The sequence below is a fragment of the Ipomoea nil genome, unplaced genomic scaffold (genome assembly GCF_001879475.1).
Source record: "Ipomoea nil cultivar Tokyo-kokei standard unplaced genomic scaffold, Asagao_1.1 scaffold0980, whole genome shotgun sequence".
In the NCBI taxonomy this organism is placed as follows: Eukaryota; Viridiplantae; Streptophyta; class Magnoliopsida; order Solanales; family Convolvulaceae; genus Ipomoea; species Ipomoea nil.
The window spans coordinates 3,474,085-3,496,824 of NW_017617408.1; the positions used below are offsets into that span (position 1 = coordinate 3,474,085).

The 22,740-nt window shown below is 42.6% G+C and overlaps 1 protein-coding gene across 1 annotated transcript; it reads right to left on the bottom strand.

Moving 5' to 3' along the window:
- Positions 1 to 9,145: 9,145 nt before the first annotated feature.
- LOC109179834 lies at positions 9,146 to 19,105 on the bottom strand. The gene is made up of 2 exons (XM_019329312.1): positions 19,030 to 19,105; positions 9,146 to 9,804 (listed from the first exon to the last, which is right to left on the bottom strand). The coding sequence occupies exons 1-2, from the start codon at positions 19,103 to 19,105 to the stop codon at positions 9,146 to 9,148; spliced, it is 735 nt and encodes a 244-aa protein (XP_019184857.1).
- Between the last annotated feature and the right edge of the window lie 3,635 nt (positions 19,106 to 22,740).

The window sequence follows — 22,740 nt, forward strand, 5'->3', positions numbered from 1 at the left end:
GCCCGAGATGCAACAAAAGTCACAGGGGCAAGGATTGCGCGGCAACACCTGGCGATGCTTCAACTGCGGAGAGGAGGGGCACAAGGCCTTCCAGTGCACTCGGCCCCAAAGACTACGCCCCGCCACCGTGGGTCAACACGGGGGCACCGGTCATCAAGGGAGTTACGGCGCTCCCGGGAAAGTATTCGTTATGAGCCACACTCAAGCCAGCCTCGGAAACGAAGAGGACCTAGAAGGGGGAAATCCAATCCCGGAAGACGAGGACCATACGGATCCCACAGAAGAAAATCCAGAAAACGAATTCTGTCTAGGATAAACCGTCACACCCCTTGTAACCACCCTCCCCCGTGTCGTAAGGACCACTTATTTAGCTTAGCTATTTCGAAAGTATTATGAATAAAGGTTTTTGATCGAATTTCAATTCCACTAGGTAAAACACAAGTTATACCATCAACCCAACCCTTCCCCCACTAAAGGACGAAACAAGGAAAAGGACAAAAATCATACCATCAAGAAATGCCTAATGTCACCATTAGGAATTGAACTCTAGACCTCCTATTTACAAGTCCAAGCCCCTAAACCACTAAACCATGAGTGTTTCTTGAAACCTCAAGGGAATACTCCCTTGTTAAACCCCCCCAAATCCCTAAAACCCACAAAAACCCCCAAATCAAAAACCCTTCTTCTTCTTCCTCCCCTTCTTCTTCCCCACTCTTCCCCTTCTCCTTCTCACACACCTCACCGCTCCACCCCAAAGAAACCAACAACCACCCATCGTCACCGCCGATCGACCGCCGCCGCCGGCCGAACACCACCCGCCAACGTCACACCGCCGCGCCACCGTCCCAGCCGGCCACAACCCGCCACCCGGAGGTTCCCCAGCGGCGACCCGCTGCTCCTCCACCCGAACGACGCCACCCCGCCATCTCACCCCCACCGCACCAACGCCGAACCTCCACCTCGCCGCCGTCCCCCTCGAAAACGAGAAACCACGCCGCCTAGAAGCTCGCCGGAAAAACGCGCCGGAGCGCCGTTCACCTCGCCGGAAAAACACGCCGGAGCCCCGCCGCCGCCTCGCCGGAAGATCGCCGGAAAATTGCCGGAAAACGTCGCCATCAACCGAAGCACCACGATGCCAAAGAAACCCCTCGGAACTCGCACCCCGGAGTGGAGCAACGCCGATTACACCGTGATCGGAGGTAAAGCACTCGAACTTGACCAATTCTCTCCGGAATTGGTTGATATGCTTAAACACCAAGGGCTCCTAGATGCATACCTCACCATCAAGGGGGATACATACCCCGAATTGGTGAAGGAGTTCTATCAACACCTAGTGGCCACCAAACGGGGTGACAAGATAGAGATCGCCACCAAGGTCCGTGGCAAGGAAATCGTGCTTTCCGAAGGCCGGTTGGCCAAGCTCTTGAAATTGACCACCACGGGTGTGTCTAACTATGACCGAAAGGGGTGGATTGATACCCAAACTACGGGATACAAGGACTATCTCGGGTACTTACTCGGGAAAGAGGACGGGTTCACCTCGGCCACTCGACCAAACCGAAAGTGGCTATCGGCGGAGCAAAAGATATTGGTTATGATTGTAACCGATAGCCTCTTGTCCACCAATAACAAGAGCAAGGATGTGGGGAGCTTGGAGTGCACCTTTGCGTATCTCCTAAAACATAAAATCAAGTTCAACATGCCGGCACTCATGCTAAAGCACATAGAGTTCTGCAAGACAAAGAACCGGCTTAGCCTACCCTACGGGATGATCCTAAGTTGGATCATGGAGAAAAAAGGGGGTAGACCTAAGCCACACCGAGGTCAAAACCGCCAATGGCATGGTTTTCAATACCCAAAACCTCCGCCGCAACGACATCTACTACACCGAAGGAGGACACTATCTCACCCTCGAAGAAATTTGCCAAAAACCCGAGGAGGAACGTAGGGAATTGGTTGATCGGTTGGACATCTCCAACAAAAAGCTCAAGCGAGCCATGCAAGATTGCGGAGGTACGGAGGGAAATGAGGTACAAGAGGAGGAAGACGGGCCTAACCCGTCAGTGCACCCACAGCCAAGAGGGAACCCGAGGGGACAAGACGAGGGTTCGGTCAATGAACGCATCCTCGCACAACTCAACCGACAAAACCAAATCATGGAAGAAGGGTTCTCATCCTTGATTTGCACCACACGCGCACTCGATCAGAGGGTAGCAGCGATCGAGGTCGCTTTGGGCACTCGTGGGGCATCCAGTTCCAGCGCAGGAAACCGAGGTACACCAGAACTTCTCTATCACAACACCACCAAAAAGTCCAGCCTACCCCAAGCCAAGGCAAACGTAAGGCCGCATCCCTAATCAGGAGGCCAAACTACGAGGTGTCTAGGGGTGAATGGATGGACTATAACACCGGGCTTCGAGGACGAAGCCCCTTGTAAGGGGGGGAGAGTGTAACACCCCGTGTTACGGCCCCTAAAACCATTTAATTAATTAATCAATAGCCCAAGAGAAAGAATAAATTATAATGATTAATTAGGGAAAAAGGCCCACCATAGTCCATGGGCCCCCATCTCTAAACCCAACCCCTAATCCCAATAGGATTAGACCCTAAATAAGATCCCTAGATCTATAAATAGAGAACTTAGGGGGCACCTAGAATCCCCGCCACAATAATATCTCACCACCCAAAGAGCTCCAAGAATTCCCCTAGGAGAAATCAAGAAATCAAGAAAGCTTAAAGAAAGATCCTTCATAGCCAAGGAGTTAATTAAGGCTAAGAGGTAACCCATGTCTCAACAAAACCTATTTTCATAGCTATGATTCCCCTTAGAGTTTCCCCCATATTATTGTGATTGGCGAGATATGATGATGATTATTGATGTTTGATGTGATGATCCCATGAGGGATCTTGATAATCTTGATATTGGGAGATTCTTGATAATTATGGAGTTCTTGATGATTATATGGAGTTCTTGATGATTATGTGTTGTTCTTGATAATTGTGTGATGCTCTTGATGGTTATGTGTTATTCTTACCGAATCTTGCAATTAGAAGACGAATCGTATCCTTGTTGATATAAAAGTGAGTAGAACCCTAGGTTGTATCGGATGTTATGATTCTTGGATTGTGGGGTGGGGAAATCGCATGTTTGGGTGTTGATTATGTCTAGAAAAGCATGATAGGTTATGTGCCATTCGTTTCTCATATTTGATCCGTTAATTGTCTACGTGTTGTCGTTAATTGCGTTGTAAGGTGTCTAAGCATGGTTTCGGGTTCCACAATGGTTCCCGGGGCGCAAAAGTGATGAAAAGAGTCAGTGGGGGGTAGGGGACCCGCCACCTACCCACGGCCGTGAAACACCGCCCGGCAGCGGGTAGCCGGCGGGCGGGCAGCTGCCCGCCGGCGACCCGCTGCCCGGAACAGTACTTTCCGGCGGGCAGCCGGCGGGTGGCCCCCACCCACCGGCTACCCGCTGGAATTTTCCCCACCTTGGGTTCCCGGCTTCCCCGTTTGATGTTCCGCTGTTCCCCGTGGTGTCCCAACGGACTCCGTTTATCGTGCCAATGTCTAGTTTGATGTTTCGGGTACCGTTCGTAGGTTTATGAGTCTATTATATTGCATGCTAGTTGAATTGGTATCCCGTTGACCTAGGTGGAAGGAGTATGAACCCTTTAGGACTATTCTTAGTATGTGATGGATCACGCATAGGTTTTGTTATGCGCTTTCTCCCCCTTCCCAATGTGTAATATGAGTTGCATGTGCTTGCTATGTGTTATGTGTGGGTGTTACTCCAATTCGGTTGCGATCGGATTGGTTATCCTGAGCTGCGGTTCAGAAGCTGGCTGCGGTCAGATTGATACTCTTGGGCTGCGGTCCACCGTTTGGTTGCGATCAAACGTTTCTATACGAGCTGCGGTTCGTCCTCTTTCCTGGCTGCGGCCAGATGACATTCTCTTGGGCTACGGTCCACTGTTTGGTTGCGATCAAACACTATGATGAGCTGCGGTTCATCGGTCGGTTGCGATCGACCCCTCCGCGTTGCGATACGGGGCAGGGTGCTGCGGGGCCGTGTCAGAGCTATATGCGCTGACCCTCATGTATGGGCATGCGATTGGTCCTGTGGCGCCAACAAAGTGTGTTATGTGTTGTGACATGGACGAGTTGTGATTACGAGTGTCTTGGGGGATGTGACTATGGGATTTATGTTGGGTTGTGATTATTGTTATGCTTTGCCTTATCTGCCTTATCTGTTGTGAACTGCAAATGCTCGTTATAACTTTTGCTTGTGTCTGGCCTTATCTGTCGAGTCATTCCCGGTTTTAAAGCTAGAGTTCGTAGGATATATCTTCATGCTCAAAATGGTTTTCGTATATCTATATATATCTCTATATGTATTGTATTTCAACGCGTTGGAGTGGGTTACCAGCATCTCTCGCTGAACAGATATATTTGGCTTTCAGGCACAGAAGATTAAGTCACTGGAGCGCGCTAGAACTTGGAGTATAGAAGCAGATAGTTTTCCTTTTTGGCCTGCGTGCCACGTTTACGTAATTACGCTTTGAGGATATTAGTTAGTTAGCCTGTGCACTTGGGTTCTCTAGCCCAGGTGTGGCATAGTACCCCGTACGCTTGCATTTATTTCTTGGGATTTAATGAGATTCTACGTTTATTATAAGTTTTAAAAAGTCTTGAAAATCTGGGGTGTTACAGTTGGTATCAGAGCCTAAGTTTGACCCTAGGAAAAGACTCTTAAGACCGGACTTTAGGACATTAGGCTTGAACTCTAGGTACCTAGGAACGTAGGACTCAGGAATTTTAGGACGCGCGGTGAGATTGTGAAACATACACATAACCTTCCCGCACTTTACCCTTCCCCGTTCTAAAACCCTTCCCCACTTATCACTTCATAAGAAGTGCATCAGACTCTAATTTAACGTTCTTATAAACACTGACCAGAAAGACGATAGCATGGCGCCAAACAGTCCCTTTGGGGATTTTCTTCTCCAAACACAAATTCAAGTCCAAAACATACCAAATCTCACCAAACACAACAAAATGACTTGAACCAAGGAAAATGCCAAGCAATGGTACAAAGGAATCCTAAACACAAGCTCTAGATATGCAATATCACAAGATAAATGCATAAACTCTCACATTTCATAGCAAAACACAAATAGAAGCCAAGAAATCATATATAAGTAAGCAAAATAGGTTTTGTAGAGCATGGGTTACCTCTTGAAGACCAAAAGACTCCTCTTACACCACAACAAGCTCTCCACTAAGCTCACTAGCCAAACCCACTTCAAGATCAAACCAAAAGATCATAAAGATCCCACCTTTAAGAAAAAGACAACTAAGATGGAACCAAAAAGACTAGACAAGCTTAGATCTTACCCTCCTAGATGCCCAAATAGGTGAAAGATTGAATCTTTGAAGCAAAACTTGGAATCTTGACAAAGGTCTCACTTGGCTTGAAGAACAAGCTACTCTTCTATTCTAGAGAGAAGGTAGAGATATTTTCTAGGAATTGTAAGGGATGAAAAATGAAGAAGTCTTCTAGGTTTAGGTTACAAAACTAACTCTTGGTGAAAAGACAAGGATACCCTTACTAACTCTTAGAATGTGTAAGGAACAAGGGAACCCCTCTCAAAGCACAAGGTACAACACCACTTAAAGATTGACTAGTCAAATACTAGTCCTTGAGTATCAAAAATCAGGATTTTAGGAATCAATTCCTCAAAAGAAATAGAATTAATTACTCAATTAATTCATGGATTGGAGTGTGGATTTTTGGGGTGTCACATCCTCTCCCCCTTCAAAGAAGTTTCGTCCCCGGAACTTGGATACAACGAATTAAGAACAAAAGTAACAAGGAAACAAAATTGTGACTAGAAGTTTCAAGAATATCCCTTTTGGTCAAAAACTCCAAAAGTTCTCACAAGGGTTCCAAAGCAAAGAAGAAGACATTACGAATTGAAGGATTGGAAAAAAGGTCAACAAACGGATAGATTGAGCATCAAGAACTCTAACCTCAACACAACTCCCAACTTCTAGACTACAACCAAGAACTCAACCACTAACCCAAACACCAACTAACAAGCTAGCTAAGCAACAAGGCGACAAACAAAACAAGCAAGCACACAAGGCACACAACAACCTAAGAAAACGAGGTACCTTCCATAAACAACTCAGGGTACCGCTCCCGCATCGATGCCTCCAGCTCCCAAGTAGCTTCCTCAACCCCATGATGAGACCACCAAACCTTTACCATCTTAACAGATTTCCTACGAGTGTCCCGAGTCTTGAAGTCCAAAATTCTGAGCGGCCTTTCTTCATAAGACAAATCTTCATCTATCGGTAACACTTCCGGTGGTAAAACATGAGCCGGATCATGAACATATCTCTTGAGCTGCGATACGTGGAACACGTTATGTACTCTATCCAACTCCAAAGGCAACGCCAAACGGTAAGCCAAACTCCCAATCCTCTCCAAGATTTCATACGGGCCTATAAACCTAGGGCTCAACTTCCCTTTCTTCCCAAACCGCATTACTCCCCGGGTGGGAGATACCTTCAACCAAACCTTATCCCCAACCGAAAACTCCACCTGTCTTCTAGCCAAATCAGCATAAGACTTTTGGCGATTCTGAGCCGCTTTCATCCTTTCTTGGATCTGTTTAACTTTCTCGGATGTGTCCAACAAGTACTGTGGTCCCAACACTATCGGATTAACAAGATCTTCCCAACAAAGCGGACTGCGACACTTCTGTCCATAGAGAGCTTTATAAGGTGCCATGCAGATACTCGAATGGTAACTATTGTTGTAAGAGAACTCTATCAAATCCAGATGATCCTCCCACGATCCTTGAAAGTCTAACATACAAGCTCTCAACAAATCCTCGATAGTCTGTATAGTCCTTTCTGTCTGTCCATCGGTGGCTGGGTGGAAAGCAGTACTGAGGCTTAGCTTAGTTCCAAGGGCTGCTTGCAAGGACTTCCAAAATTGAGACAAGAACCTTGAATCTCTATCGGAGATAATATCCCTCAGAACTCCATGATACTTTACCACTTGGTTGACATAGGCTTGAGCCAACTGTGTCATTGTCCAGGTCTCCTTCATTGCAATGAGGCGGGCAGTCTTGGTCAAACGATCAACTATCACCCAGATTTTGTCCTTACCCGAACGGGTCGTCGGTAATCCTCCCACGAAATCCATAGATATAGAATCCCATTTCCCTTGTGGAATTTCTAACGGTTGTACCAACCCCTTTACCTTGCAACGCTCGGCTTTTACCTTCTGACAGTTAAGGCATTTCCCAACAAACTCTGCAACTTCCTTCTTCATGTTAGGCCACCAGAAGAAGCCCTTCACATCCTTGTATAACTTGTCTCCTCCGGGGTGAACCGAATAGGGTGTGTTATGACCTTCCTCCAAAATCCGTCGCTTCCACTGATCACATGACGCGGGTATGCACACACGGCTTTTGTACCTCAACACTCCATCCGCGGATAACTCAAACGGTCCCCATTTTCCTCTAGCTTGGTCATCCCTTACCTTGGTAAAAAACATATCCTTTTGCTGCTCTTCCTTGATCTCTCCCAGAAACGTAGGTACAACCCTTAAGTTATAGCAATGAACTTCTGCCTCCACATCTCCTTGTTCCACCACTTCCAAGCTCATCCGTTGAAGCTCATTACAAAGCTCATCCGCCACCACCCAAATAGAACTAGCGGTATGCTTCGATTTTCGACTTAAGGCGTCCGCCACCACATTAGCTCTTCCCTCATGATACTGAATGCCTAACTCATAGTCCTTGATGAGTTCTAACCACCTACGTTGCCGCATATTGAGATCCTTTTGGGTAAAGATATATTTGAGACTCTTGTGATCCGTGAAGATCTTGCAACGCACCCCATAGAGATAATGCCTCCAAATTATCAAAGCAAACACCACGGCGGCCAATTCCAAGTCGTGGGTAGGGTAATTCTCTTCGTGAACCTTAAGCTGACGTGAGGCATAAGCAATCACTCTCCCGTTTTGCATCAACACACAACCTAGTCCTTTCTTGGACGCATCACTGTATACCTCAAACCCTTCCGTTCCCGACGGCAAAATTAAGACTGGTGCAGACGTGAGCCTCTCTTTCAAATCTCGGAATGCTGATTCACAAGCTTGATTCCAAACGAAAGGCACTTCTTTTCTTAACAACTTAGTCAACGGTTGAGCCACCTTGGCAAAGTCTAACACAAACCTGCGATAGTAACCCGCTAATCCAAGAAAACTTCTTACTTCCAACACCAATGAAGGTGCAGTCCATTCCTTCACTGCCCGTATCTTGTCCGGATCCACAGAAATCCCTCTACTATCAATCACATGGCCTAGAAACGTCACACTGTCTTTCCAAAACTCGCACTTAGAAAACTTGGCGTACAACTGCTTTTCCCGCAAGATTTGAAATACCGTCCGAAGGTGCCCGACATGTTCCTCCTTATCTTTTGAATAAACCAAGATATCGTCGATGAATACAATCACAAAATCATCGAGGTGAGATTTGAATACTCTGTTCATCAGGTCCATGAAAACTGCAGGGGCATTAGTCAAACCGAAAGGCATAACCGTAAACTCGTAGTGACCGTACCGAGTCCGAAATGCAGTCTTCGGGATATCCTTGTCTGCTACCCTTATCTGATGGTATCCTGACCTCAAATCAACTTTGGAGAACACTCCTGCGCCACGGAGTTGATCAAACAAATCATCAATTCTTGGAAGGGGGTATTTGTTCTTGATGGTAACTTGATTCAGCTCCCGGTAGTCGATACACAACCTCATACTCCCGTCTTTCTTCTTTACAAACAACACCGGAGCTCCCCAAGGCGATGCACTTGGCCGAATGTAACCCTTGTCAAGGAGTTCTTGCAATTGAGCCTTCAACTCTTGCATTTCTGCCGTAGCCAAATGATATGGGGCTTTAGAGATGGGTGCAGTGCCCGGCATAAGATCCACTGAAAACTCCACTTCCCTAGCAGGCGGCATACCCGGTATTTCTTCGGGAAAAACATCAAGGAACTCACGGACTACAGGTATCGATTGAGCTACCTCCAAGTTCTCGACGGAGCACAAGTACACATCATTGCCCTTGTCCATCTACCTCTTCATCTTCACCATAGACACCAGCTTAATTCCGGGTTCTTCCATCTTTCCACGGTATGACACTCTTTTCCCGCTGGGTCCTCGTAGCACTACCTTCTGATCTTTGCACAAGATTTGAGCTCTAAACTGCCCCAACCAGTCCATACCTAGGACTACATCCATCCCGTCCAAGTCGTACTGGATTAGATCACTCGAAAACTCTTCACCTTTGATACAAATCTTGATGCCCTCAAAAAGACGGTCACACACCCTAACTTCTCCCGACACTACCTTCACATTAAACCTCACTCCAGCGCCCCCAGATAAGCCCAACTTCTTCACGAGGCCAGGTGATATAAACGAGTTAGACGCCCCTGAATCAAACAAGACTGTTGCTGGCACAGATTGCACAAGGAAGGTTCCCACTACTACGTCACTGTCACCTGTTCGGACTTCATTTAAGGTGAGCACCCTCTCTTGAGATGACCCTACAGCCGAATGATGAACCTCTAACCTCCCATATTTTCTTGCATCACGGAGTACTGGCAAGGTAGCTGCACTAGGACTTACTCTTGTAGACGTACCACTCCGGATCCACCGCTCAACTACCCCAGAGGCACTGCTAGATTCAACCAACCGAGATTTCGTAACCACTTCACCCACATCTTCAAACACTGCGGTTCATGGGCGAGGAGGCATCACAGACTTCTGCTACAACAACAAGGTTACCAAAAGAACAAGCAAGCAAGACAGAAAGCAACACACATCTCACCGCGCAACCTAGAGTCTTAAGCCTAACACTTAGCTTCTTAAGGTCGCTTAGAGGTCTCAAAACACACTTAAAAACTTAGAAAGTCTAGACTTAACTCTTCATAGGCTCTAAACCTAGGCTCTGATACCCACTGTAACAACCCCCAAAACAAGACCTAAAAACAAGTTTTAACACATGCAGATTAGATGACAAACTAGCACAGCGGAAGATAAAACGAAACTGGATAAAAGAAATCCAACAGGGTGTCACGCCACGTCTACCTCACAAGGTAAACGCTACGGCAAACAATCTGCAAGTGTATCACTATCCCAAAACATCAAACTAAAACCATTGGCACGCAGACCACAAAAACACAGTCTAAAGATACAGGTGCTAAGCTACCGGCTTTAGACATCGCGCTCGACTACTCAACACCTGAAAGATACAAAGATAAACATCGGGGCGACGCCCGGTCAGCGAATAATGCTGGCAACCCACCAATACCATTAAGTATCATAAATAGGTAGATATATAATATAAAAACCATTTTCGAAATGGAATACATATATATAAGTTAAAACCAAGATCACAAGACAACACAAGACTCACCACTCACAAGGATAACACCGGGAACACATCCCAACCACAAAGGTTAACCACACACAAGGATAAAGACTCACCCAACGGCAACACATGCCGAAACACCACAAGGCTCGGTGACTACACACGTCACGAGAGAAGAGAACTCACCACAACGGCTACACAAGCCCTCGTGACATCACCCAACACGAGTTGATATGCCTTCCTTATGCCCTGTTCCAACCTTATGGCTACACCCAACCTTGTACCTTGAAAGCCAACCATTACCTCCAGAAATCCCCTGTACAGCTAAGTCCAACCTTATTCCGCCGGGACCGTCGTCCCCCACCTATAACCACCAACGAAAACCCACCAATCACGGCAACACATGCGCGAATGACACAATGTTATCCCCCAATCACGTGGACTCAGCCACAGCTCCATAATCACGTCACGGCCACCACGAGGACCGCTGCAATACCTTGGTGACTAGTGTCCCATACCACTAATCGTGCAATCCAGGTAGAGCCACACACGCACCACCACTCACACGAATCAATCAACGGATTGCAAAGAAGGTATGAAACACACTCAATCAAGGAATAGGTCATAGCCCACAACAACAACGATGAATAACACAAGTTATCATCAACCAAACGGAAGGTACGAACGACACACACGCTAGTACAAAGACAACGAACTAGCATGCTTAACAACGGGGAAAATCAAGATAGTTCCGAGGAACACAAGACACCACATGGTTCAACGAAACACAATGTTGAACACTTAGCACGATTCAAGACACCAAAGATCCTACTTGGATACCTACCATGTAGTTCTAGACCTACGAAACATAAAGAAGACGCTCAAATAGTTCCACAAAAGAACATCGGGAAGCCAAAAAATCAAAGACCGAGACAAACGAATCACGGGGAACGAATCCCATCACCACGCCACTGTGTTCCCCGCGGGTGGACCCACGGGTAGGCCCCTACCCGTGGTTCTGCCCGCGGGTACAACACCCACATTCCCGTGTACTGGCGGGTGGGCGGCGGGTAGGGCTCTCCCCGCCGTTCCGCCCGCGGGTACACGCTCCTGTGTCAAACAGTCCCTTCGGGGATTTTCTTCTCCAAACACAAATTCAAGTCCAAAACATGCCAAATCTCACCAAACACAACAAAATGACTTGAACCAAGGAAAGTGCCAAGCAATGGCACAAAGGAATCCTAAACACAAGCTCTAGATATGCAATATCACAAGATAAATGCATAAACTCTCACATTTCATAGCAAAACACAAATAGAAGCCAAGAAATCATATATAGGTAAGCAAAATAGGTTTTGTAGAGCATGGGTTACCTCTTGAAGACCAAAAGACTCCTCTTACACCACAACAAGCTCTCCACTAAGCTCACTAGCCAAACCCACTTCAAGATCAAACCAAAAGATCATAAAGATCCCACCTTTAAGCAAAAGACAACTAAGATGGAACCAAAAAGACTTGGAATCTTGACAAAGGTCTCACTTGGCTTGAAGAACAAGCTACTCTTCTATTCTAGAGAGAAGGTAGAGATATTTTCTAGGAATTGTAAGGGATGAAAAATGAAGAAGTCTTCTAGGTTTAGGTTACAAAACTAACTCTTGGTGAAAAGACAAGGATACCCTTACTAACTCTTAGAAAGTGTAAGGAACAAGGGAACTCCTCTCAAAGCACAAGGTACAACACCACTTAAAGATTGACTAGTCAAATACTAGTCCTTGAGTATCAAAAATCAGGATTTTAGGAATCAATTCCTCAAAAGAAATAGAATTAATTACTCAATTAATTCATGGATTGGAGTGTGGATTTTTGGGGTGTCACACGCTGGGATTGGGGCATGGTGGCGGGTACCCCTGCCCCCACCTACCCCCACTGACTCCTATGTAATAAATTGGTCCCGAGATCCCTCGTGGAACCCAAAACCATGTCCAGACACATTCAAACACAAATGACGACACCACGTAATCAAGTAACGGATTAAAACCAAGAACCACACCCAAATACATCCTAACACGACTCCTAAACATGCCAAGACTCAACACCCGATCATGCAAAATCCCACCCAGACATACCAAGAATAACACAATACGAAATCCATGTTATAACCCTAGGGCTCTAGTCATAATTAAAACACAAGATCGTTTATATAACTTATCATATAATCAAGAACTTCAAGATTATCACATAAGCATCAAGATCAACACATAAACCTCAAGATCATATCATAAACACAATATAGATCTCAGGCAAAGTTTTATCAAGACTCGAGCACAAATTCAGATATCAAGAAGCCAATGAAGAAGATTTAGCAAGGAAAATAGGTTTTGTTGAGACATGGGTTACCTCTTAGCCTTAATTAGAATCCTAGGCTACTAAGGTTCTTTCTCTAAGATCTCCTCTTCATGATTTCTCCTACGTTTGGTGACATGGGAATTCCTGGGAATTCTTGTGTGGTGGAATCTATTGTGGTGGGATTTTTAGGTGCCTCATAGGTCCTTATATATATTTAAGAGTCCTAACTAAGGTCTGAAAGGTAAGGATTCACTTATTCTATTCCTTATAGGACTAAGGGTTTGGTTTAATGATAAGGGTCCATGATCCATGGTGGACCCTTCTTAATTAATTAAGGGAATTTAAACCTCTTTTAATGGTAAGCAATTAAATAATTAGTCTGGGTTAGAGGCCGTAACACGGGGTGTTATAGTAAGGTTCATAGCTATTTAGTGTTTTTAGTCATCTTTTGGGTGTCTTTATCTAAGATAGAATCTTTCTTGTGTTTTGGCTTGTATAAGAAGTTAGTGGAGAAGAGGAACTCTAAGAAGAGGCTTAGGAGGGTGTAAAGGAGAAGTTGTAGTCTACAATGGTAACACATGCTATACAAATCCTATTTTCTATTGCTATGAATGATTATTGGCTTCTATTTGATGTTCTTGATGTAATTTGTGAGATTTGATGCATGATCTTGTGATGATGCATGTTTAGAGCTTGTATTTAGGTTTCTTGAATGCCATTGCTAGGCTATTTCTTGGGTTAAAGTCACATCATTGTTGTGTGTGAGATTTTAGGGTGTTTTGGACTTGTACATAGCTTTGTTGATAAATTTTCCCGAAGAGAAAAATTGATCTGCAGGTTGTGTACCCCGCGGGCGGAACAACGAGCTGTGGCCTACCCGCCGCCCCACCCACGGGGAACGAAGTGGAAATGGATATGTACCCCGCGGGTAGGCCCACGGGTGGGGGCCTACCCGCGGCCCCACCCGCGGGGAACATCATGGTTGATTGCGGGGATTTGTTCCCCGTGATCCTTTTCTTCTTGGTATTGATGTTTTGACCTCCCGTTGTTGAATTATTGGGCTCTTTGGGAGTCTTCTAGATGTTTCATATGTTTAAAACGATGTGTAAGGAATCCATGTTAGGATTTGGTGTCTTTTATCGTGTTATTGGTGTTGTGATACCCCAAAAATTTTAAATTATTTAAGTAGAAAAAATGTTTAATCTTCATATTTAAGAAAAATAAAATTGGTTATAATGAGGTTTGAACCCTACACCTTTCATTTGCAATAGCAAGATTCTTACCATCAAACCATTACAACTTTCATGTCATTATCCACATTCTTACCATCAAACTATTCTTACCATCAAACTATTTGATGATATGTACCATATATATGTAATTTGGATGAAATATATGCTAAACATTAAATAAGATTTTGTTATACATATAAGATTAGGAATGTGGTCGTGATTTGTGTCCAAGTTCATTTAGCATGTGGATAAATCTTGGTCAACTAATTAGCATTCATTACTCCCTAACCTACCTTAATTCTTGTTAATAATTTCTCCATCACCTTTATTTTTCATTATTAAAAATTATCATTTCCTTTTTATTCATGTTGACCAAGACAAAGATATTTCTCCTTCATTTTTTTCTTCTTATTGGCCGTAACTTTCCCCTGGGTTTTCCTCTCATTATTGGCCAAGAAATTTCATCTCACCTTTGTCTCTCCGTGGCCGAAATTTTCATCTGTAAACATAAAATTGTTCCTTCTTCTTCAACCATCAAGAATTGATCAAGTCTTCTTCCATTTCTTTTTCTTTCCAAGAGATCAAGAGTAGGCTTTTTAGCTTTGTTTTGAGGAATTGACTACCCGTTAAGTGGTTTTCTTCATTTTACTTTGCCCATCTTTGTTTTAAAAAATAGATTTTTGATTGGTTGAAAGTTATGAATGAAATGAATTATTTTATGAAATGATCAAGTGTGATTTGGAAATGTTGGTATGATATTGGCATGCTGTTGGTATGATGTATTAGTCGAAAATGTACTACTATGACATTTGGGTTGGTTGATTTTGTGGTATGAATTATATCTAAATATATTACCGTAAATGTTTTCTAGAGGAAAAGTTATTATTTTATTTTTATGTTACACTGTATGATTCTATAAAACAAATATAATACATATAACAATAATCTTAATATAGTTTATTTTTGCAATATATATATATATATACACACACACACACACACACACACACACACATATATATATATATATATATATATATATATATATATATATATATATATATATATATACACGTACTTTATTGTAATGTATAAATAAAGTATAATAATAAAAATCTAATTTATATAGATATGTAATTGTATATATATGTACAGTAATATAAAAAAGGAATAAGGGTCAAATAGGCCATCAAACTGCACTCAATAATGCAATTAGGCCACCGAACTTTAAAAAGCTACAATTGGGTCCCTGAACTAACGAAATCTATTCAATTAGTCTAATTTGTAGGTTTCCAAGTTGTTAGCAGGTCACCCCTTTAAAAAAAAATTTAATTATTATTTAAAATAATTATTTAATATTAATAATTAAAAAAATAAAAAAAACAAAAAAAACAGATCGACACGCCGGAGACGAAGAAGGTTTCTTCGTCTCCGGCCATGGAGACGGAGACGAAGAAACTTGCCGGAGACGAAGAAACCTTCTTCGTCTTTGTCTGGATCTCCATAGCCGGAGACGAAGAATATCTTCGTCTCCATGGCCGTAGACGAAGAGACTCTTCGTCTCCGGTCATGGAGACGAAGAGTTTCTTCGTCTCCGGCCATGGAGACGGAGTTAATTTCTTCGTCTCTGGCCGGAGACGAAGGAACCTTCTTCGTCTCCGGCTAGAGACGAAGAAGTTAATTCCGTCTCCATGGCCGGAGACGAAGAAGGTTTCTTTGTCTCCGGCGGAGACGATATCTTTTTTTTTTTTATTATTTTAATTTTAAATAATTATTTTAAATAATAATTTTTTAAAAATATTATAAATTAGGGTTCACCTGCTAACAACCTCCAAAACCTACAAATTGGACTAATTGAATAGAATTAGTTAGTTCAGGGAGCTAATTGTTGCTTTTTAAAGTTCGGTGGCCTAATTGCATTATTGGATGCAGTTCGATGGCCTATTTAACCCTTATTCCTATAAAAAAAATTATTTACGAAAAAAAAAAAGAATTTCCGTATGTATACATATACCCATTTATATTGGCTATGGAATTTTATACCCATTTATATTGACTATGGGATTTTATTCCCATTTATTTTGGCTATGAGATTTGTTGCCCATTTATATTGGCTATGAGATTTGATACCCATTTATATTGGCTATGGGATTTGATACCCATTTATATTTGCTATGGGATTTTATACCCATTTATATTGGTTATGGGATTTGATACCCATTTATATTGGCTATGCGATTTTATACCCATTTATTTTGGCTATGGGATTTGATGCACATTTATATTGGCTATGGGATTTTATACCCATTTATATTGGCTATGAGACTTTATGCCCATTTATTTTGGCAATGCGATTTGATGCCCATTTATATTGGCTATATGATTTTATACCCATTTATATTGGCAATGGGACTTTATGCCCATTTATTTTGGCTATGGGATTTGATACCCATTTATATTGGCTATTGGTTTTTACACCCATTTATATTGGCTATGGGATTTGATACCCATTTATATTGGCTATGGAATTTTATACCCATTTATATTAGCTATGGGATTTGATACCCATTTATATTGGTTATGGGATTTTATACCCATTTCTTTTGGCTATGGGATTTGATGCCCATTTATATTGGCTATGGGATTTTATACCCATTTATATTGGCTATGGGACTTTATGCCCATTTATTTTGGCTATGCGATTTGATGCCCATTTATATTGGCTATGTGATTTTATACCCATTTATATTGGCAATGGGACTTTATGCCCATTTATTTTGGCTATGGGATTTGATACGCATTTATATTGGCTATTGGTTTTTATACCCATTTATATTGGCTATGGGACTTTATGCCCATTTATTTTGGCTATGGGATTTGATGCCCATTTATATTGGCTATGGGATTTTATACCCATTTATATTGGCTATGAGACTTTATGCCCATTTATTTTGGCTATGGGATTTGATGCCCATTTATATTGGCTATGTGATTTTATACTCATTTATATTGGCTATGGGATTTGATGTCCATTTATATTGGCTATGGGATTTTATACCCATTTATATTGGCTATGGGACTTTATGCCCATTTATTTTGGCTATGGGATTTGATGCCCATTTATTTTGGCTATGGGATTTGATGCCCATTTATATTGGTTATGTGATTTTATACCCATTTATATTGGCTATGGGACTTTATGACATTTATATTGGCTATGGGATTTTATACCCATTTATATTGGCTATGAGATTTGATACCCATTTATATTGGCTATGGGATTTGATACCCATTTATATTGGCTATGAGATTTTATGCCCATTTATATTGGCTATGGGATCTTATGCCCATTTATATCGGCTATGGGATCATATGCCCATTTATATCGGCTATGGGATCTTATGCCCATTTATATCGGCTATGGGATCTTATGCCCATTTATGTTACCGGATATGTGATTTCGTGATCATTTATGTGATTGGTGGTTTTTCATAAAAACTTGTATTTACTTGAAAAGAGAAAGCAAATATTTTAAAAACACATATCGGATTTTAAGTAAGCCTTGTGGCTAATTATTATTGTGGTGATGTTCTTCCAAAATGATTATTTGTATGTTGAAAATGAATTAAATATTTAAAGGTACATTTTGATGTGGCTATTGGTTGTTGATGAAATGAAGAAGGATTTGTAAGTGATTTTGAAAGAAAGGTTATATTTGAAAGTAATGTACCTTATTTTATTTTAAATTTTGTTTCCGGGCACAGTAACCCTTACTTAGCATGTTTTGGTAATCTCCACTGCTTGTTATGTGTTTCTTGAAAAAAAAATGTGAGCAGGGATTTATGAAGCTTGAAGTGAAAGAGCGCGTTAGAAGAAGAAGAGAATAAATGTAATAGTTGTAATTGAAGTATTTGACAGTTTTGTGATTAGCCTTGCATCTAGTCTTGATAGGTTATATGTGGCGGTATCATCATATAAGTGTTAGAATTTGAATTACGAATTATTTGAAGTACAATTTATAAGAAAATTTATTTTTTTAGTACTAAGTTTTGAATTGTAATGTCATTAACGAAAGTTTTGGAAGTCAAATTTTGGGGTGTTACAGGTGTCTTGTTTCTAAACCATCCCTTGAACCATCTAGAACAATTGTGTTTCTTAAACTCTCTACCAAATAAATTCATTTTAATTTATTCTACAAAACCTACCCCAAAAATCCCTAAATTAAAATCTTCTTTTTCCAAAACCCTTCCCCCTCTCTCTTTCTCTCCCACCCGTGCGCACCATCAACCAAGAAGCCCTCTGCCCGTCGACCTCCTCTGCCCGTCGACCACCGCCCGTCACCTTTGTCTCGCCGGGAGTTGCCGCCGGAGCTCGTCGCCGCCGCAACAACACCGCACCTCGCCACCACCGATCTGCCAGAATCGCTAGTAGGCCGAAAGAAAAAAGGGAGAAGAAAAGAAGAAAAAGGGAGAAGTTTTGGGTCTACCTCATCTTGGACATCTCACATCATGCCTATAAGGTCAAAAACCGCGAGAAGAGTGGGATGGGTGGATGTCCATTACTTGGTTTTGGAAGGTAACGCTTTTGACCCCGAATCTTTTTCAAGCTCAATGTTGGATATGTTAAATTATCAAGGCTTCTTAGATGGGTATCTTGCGGTTAGAACCGAGATTTACCCGAATTTGGTGAAAGAGTTCTATCGTCACATGAGTGTGACTAAGGATGGGGGAAAGTTGGAAATCACCTCAAAGGTGGAGGTGTAAAGATTTCCTTGACCGAGAAACGGTTAGCTCAGCTTTTGAGTTTGATGACCACCGAGGTCTCCCAGTACAGTGGTGATTTTTGGATTGAGACGAGTAACATGGGCTATCAGAATTATTTGAGCTTTTTGTTAGGTAGGAGGAAAAGTGGTTTTACCCAGGCCACGAGGCCATGCTTGTTTCGGATTGCTTGTTTCCTAACAACAATAAAAGTAGCTTGTTGGGAAAGTTGGAATGCACCTTTACCTTTTGCCTCAAACACAAAGTGAAGTTCAACCTGCCCTATTTGATGTTGCAACACATGGACTATTGTAGGGACCATAACCATAAAAGTCTGCCCTATGGTATGGTTTTGAGTTGGATTTTCTTGAAGAAAAGGAGTGAAAGTGGATGGGTATGTGCCCAAGCCAGTGGGCAAGATGGTTTTGGATGCCGTGAATCTCCGAAGTTGCAATCTGTTTCAATTGGAAAGTAATGACTACATCACCTTGGAGGAAGTAGCAAAGAAACCCCCTGCTGAGAGGAGCTCCTTGGTTGAACAGCTTGAGATTTCCGTTGGGAAGTTGAATCAAGTAGTGCAAAGCTTGGGAGGAGATGAAGAGGAAGAAGATGAAGAGGAAGGAGAAGAGGCTGAAGAAAGTAGTCCCGAGAGTGAGGAGAGATTGAGAAGAAAACAGGTGAGGACGAAGAAAGAGCACGATGCCATGACCCACGAGGAACGTGTGGTGACCCTTCTCCGATAACAAAATCGGATGATTGAAGAAGGTTTTTCCTTCATGAAAGCTCAGCTGGTCACCGTGAATCAAAGGCTGGATGTGCTAGAAGCTAGTTCTAGCCGAGGTGGAGCCGAGGAAGCTTCGGACGAGGATGACGAGGATTCGGAGGATGATTCCTCCTAGGCTGGAGTTGAAGGTAAGCTCGTTTCTTTCCTTGTTTGTTTTGGTTTCCGGCTCGTTGGTAGTTGTTTACTTAGTTGTTTAGTCTAGTTGGTGCGCCCCTTGTTTGATTTGGTTGTTAGCTTGTTGTTAGTTGTTTGTTTAGTTGCCTTGGCCATTTGAGCTTAGTTTTTTCGTGGCTTGGGACTAGCGTAGATGGTTGGTAGTTGGCCTTAAGTTGTGTTAGTGGTAATGTTGCTTGAGAAGTTTTCTCTGTTGCCTGGAAACCCTACCTTTACTCTTGACGTTGGGACTCTTGATTGATTACTCTTTGCTATCTCTTGTCACATTTTGGTTCATTTGCTATCCCTGTTTGATAACCCGTCGTTCCCAAGCTTCGGGGACGAAGCTTGTTGTTAGGGGGAGAGGATGTGATACCCCGTAAATCTAAATGCTAATTGAGATTAATTAAGGAATTAATCCTAGCCTTCCTTGGTAATCCCTTCCAAAAAATCCTGAAATTTAATAGCCGAGGACTAGAATTTGACTAGTTTCTTAAGTCAACAAAATGTACCTTATGCTTTATGTTTTGTACCTTTACCCTTTTGTCTTTCCCACCTTAGTAACGGTAAAAATGACCTTTCACCATGATCTGTTGTTCAAGCTATCCCTAGCAAGTCACTCCTTTCATTTTCTCATACTAGCCTAAGTTCCAAACACTCCATCATCTCTCTAAAAAGAACCTTGCTTATTCTTCAAGCAAAAAGAAGGACCTTCTAGCTTTGAATGATCCCACCCCAAGATTCCCACTTTCTTCTTCCCAAGCATAGGAATGGGTAAGGTTCATAGCTATTTAGTATTTTTACTCATCTTTTTGGTGTCTTTATCTAAGATATAATCTTCCTTGTGTTTTGGCTTGTATAAGAAGTTGGTGGAGAAGAGGAACTCTAAGAAGAGGCTTAGGCGGGTGTGAAGGAGAACTTGTAGTCTACAAAGGTAACTCATGCTATACAAAACCTATTTTCTATTGCTATGAATAATTATTGGCTTCTATTTGATGTTCTTGATGTGATTTGTGAGATTTGATGCATGATCTTGTGATGATGCATGTTTAGAGCTTGTATTTAGGTTTCTTGAATGCCATTGCTTGACTATTTCTTGGGTTCAAGTCATATCTTCGTCGTGTGTGAGATTTTGGGTGTTTTGGACTTGAACTTGGCTTTGTTGATGAATTTTCCCGAAAGGAAAAATTGTTGTGCATGTAGTGTACCCCGCTGGCGGAATGGCGGGAAGTAGCCTACCCAGCGCCCCACCCGCGGGGAACGAAGTGGAAATGGGAATGTACCCCGCGGGCAGGCCCATGGGTGGGGTCCTACCCGTTGCCCCACCCGCGGGGAACATCATGGTTGATTACAGGGATTTGTTCCCCGTGATCCTTTTCTTCTTGGTATTGATGTTTTGACCTCCTGTTGTTGAATTATTGAGCTCTTTGTGAGTCTTCTTGATGTTTCTTATGTCTAGAAAGATGTGTAAGGAATCCATGATAGGATTTGGTGTCTTGTATCGTGCTAAGGGTCCAACTTTGTGATTCGTTGGGCTAATATGAGTCTTGCAGGTTCGTTGGAACCATTTTGGTTTACCCGTTTGATGAGCATGCTAGTTTGATGTTGTTATGCTAGTATCTGTGGTTTGTTCTTTATTATTGGGGTTGGCAACTCGCGTCACTAATCATTTTGATGTGGATTGTAGTCCTTGTTGTTGAATATTGTCTCATGACTTTATTGAAATTCCTTGATTGATTCTTATGGTGTGAATTTGTACAAATCGGTGTACCATTTATTGATACTTGATTGGGGCTATTGATGAATATTAGTCTTCTTGATGATGATGACTCTGTGTGAATATGAATGAGATTGGTGGTTTTGTTTCTTGACCTTTCTTTGCTCACGAGTTCGGCGGTATGTGACTATGATATTTAATGGTACCCTCGTGTACTGAGAAGTCGGCGGTGAAGTTTGGCGGAGGACGAAGGTCCAATCGGAATAAGGTTGGACTCAGAACTACAGGGTGGCACTCGGAGGTACAGGTTGGAACTGTGATAAGGCCGAGGGTAGCCATAAGGGTGGTACTAAGGTATAAGGTTGGAACATGAATTTGTCATTATGTGATTGTGTATTTCCTTACTTATGAGCATGTCTATGACGAACACTACCTTGTGAATGGTAGGTTGCATCTAGAGTTGTGTTGTCCTTTGTTGTTTATGGTTTTGTTGTCTTGTTGAGGTTGATGATCCTTGTTCTTGTTGAGAGTGTGATGAGTCTTTGATGTTGATCTTCTTCTGGCTCTCAAATGACTATATGTTGTATTCCTCAGTCTCAAACGCTTTTGATTATATCTATCTATATATTATGCTATTTAACGCGTATTGATGGGTTACCAGCATTATTTGCTGACCGGGTGTTATCCCTATGTTTTACAGGTTTTGCTTAGTTGGAGAGTGCGCTAGATGTGGACTTTAGTTAGCGTAGCCTTGTTTTCCCTCTACTTAGTTTTGGGGCTTGTGAGCCTTAGATAAACGTGGCCTGTGTGCCTTAGACAGTGTGTTGTTATGATGGATTTTGTAGACTTAGCTTGTCCGCCTATAGTTTTATGGGTGTGGCATAACACCTTTCCCCGGTTTTTATTAGCTTCCGCTTTATGGTGACTAATGTTTAGTTTGCTTATCTTTGGATTTAAATTTTAAAATGTTGGTAAAATCGGGGGTGTTACACAAATACACACAACTTTCTCTTTCAGCAACAAGCTTGAAAGAATGGCACGCTTAGGATCCGGTAGTTCCCACGGTTCCCGCAACTTAAACAACGGCAATGCCTCAGGTGACCTCCGAGAACAACTCAATGGCGGTAGGGCTGGGGACCTCCGAGACCAACTCAATAATGGAGGAAAAAACCAAGTCATGAACCTCCAGGCACCGCAGAAGCCATTAAGCAATAGCGACGACACTGACTCAGGTAGTGGCGGGATTGCAAGGCCAAGTGCCCCCGTCGCGACCCCAGGAAATAGAGGTGGAGTCTCCACGAAG

Coding starts and splice junctions, on each gene's coding strand:
- LOC109179834 (XM_019329312.1), bottom strand. CDS start 19,105: ATGGTCCCTACAATAGTCCATGTGTTGCAACATCAAATAGGGCAGGTT. Junction 9,805..19,029: donor CTTTGTGTTTGAGGCAAAAG/GTAAAGGTGCAT, acceptor CATGAACCGCAG/TGTTTGAAGATGTGGGTGAA.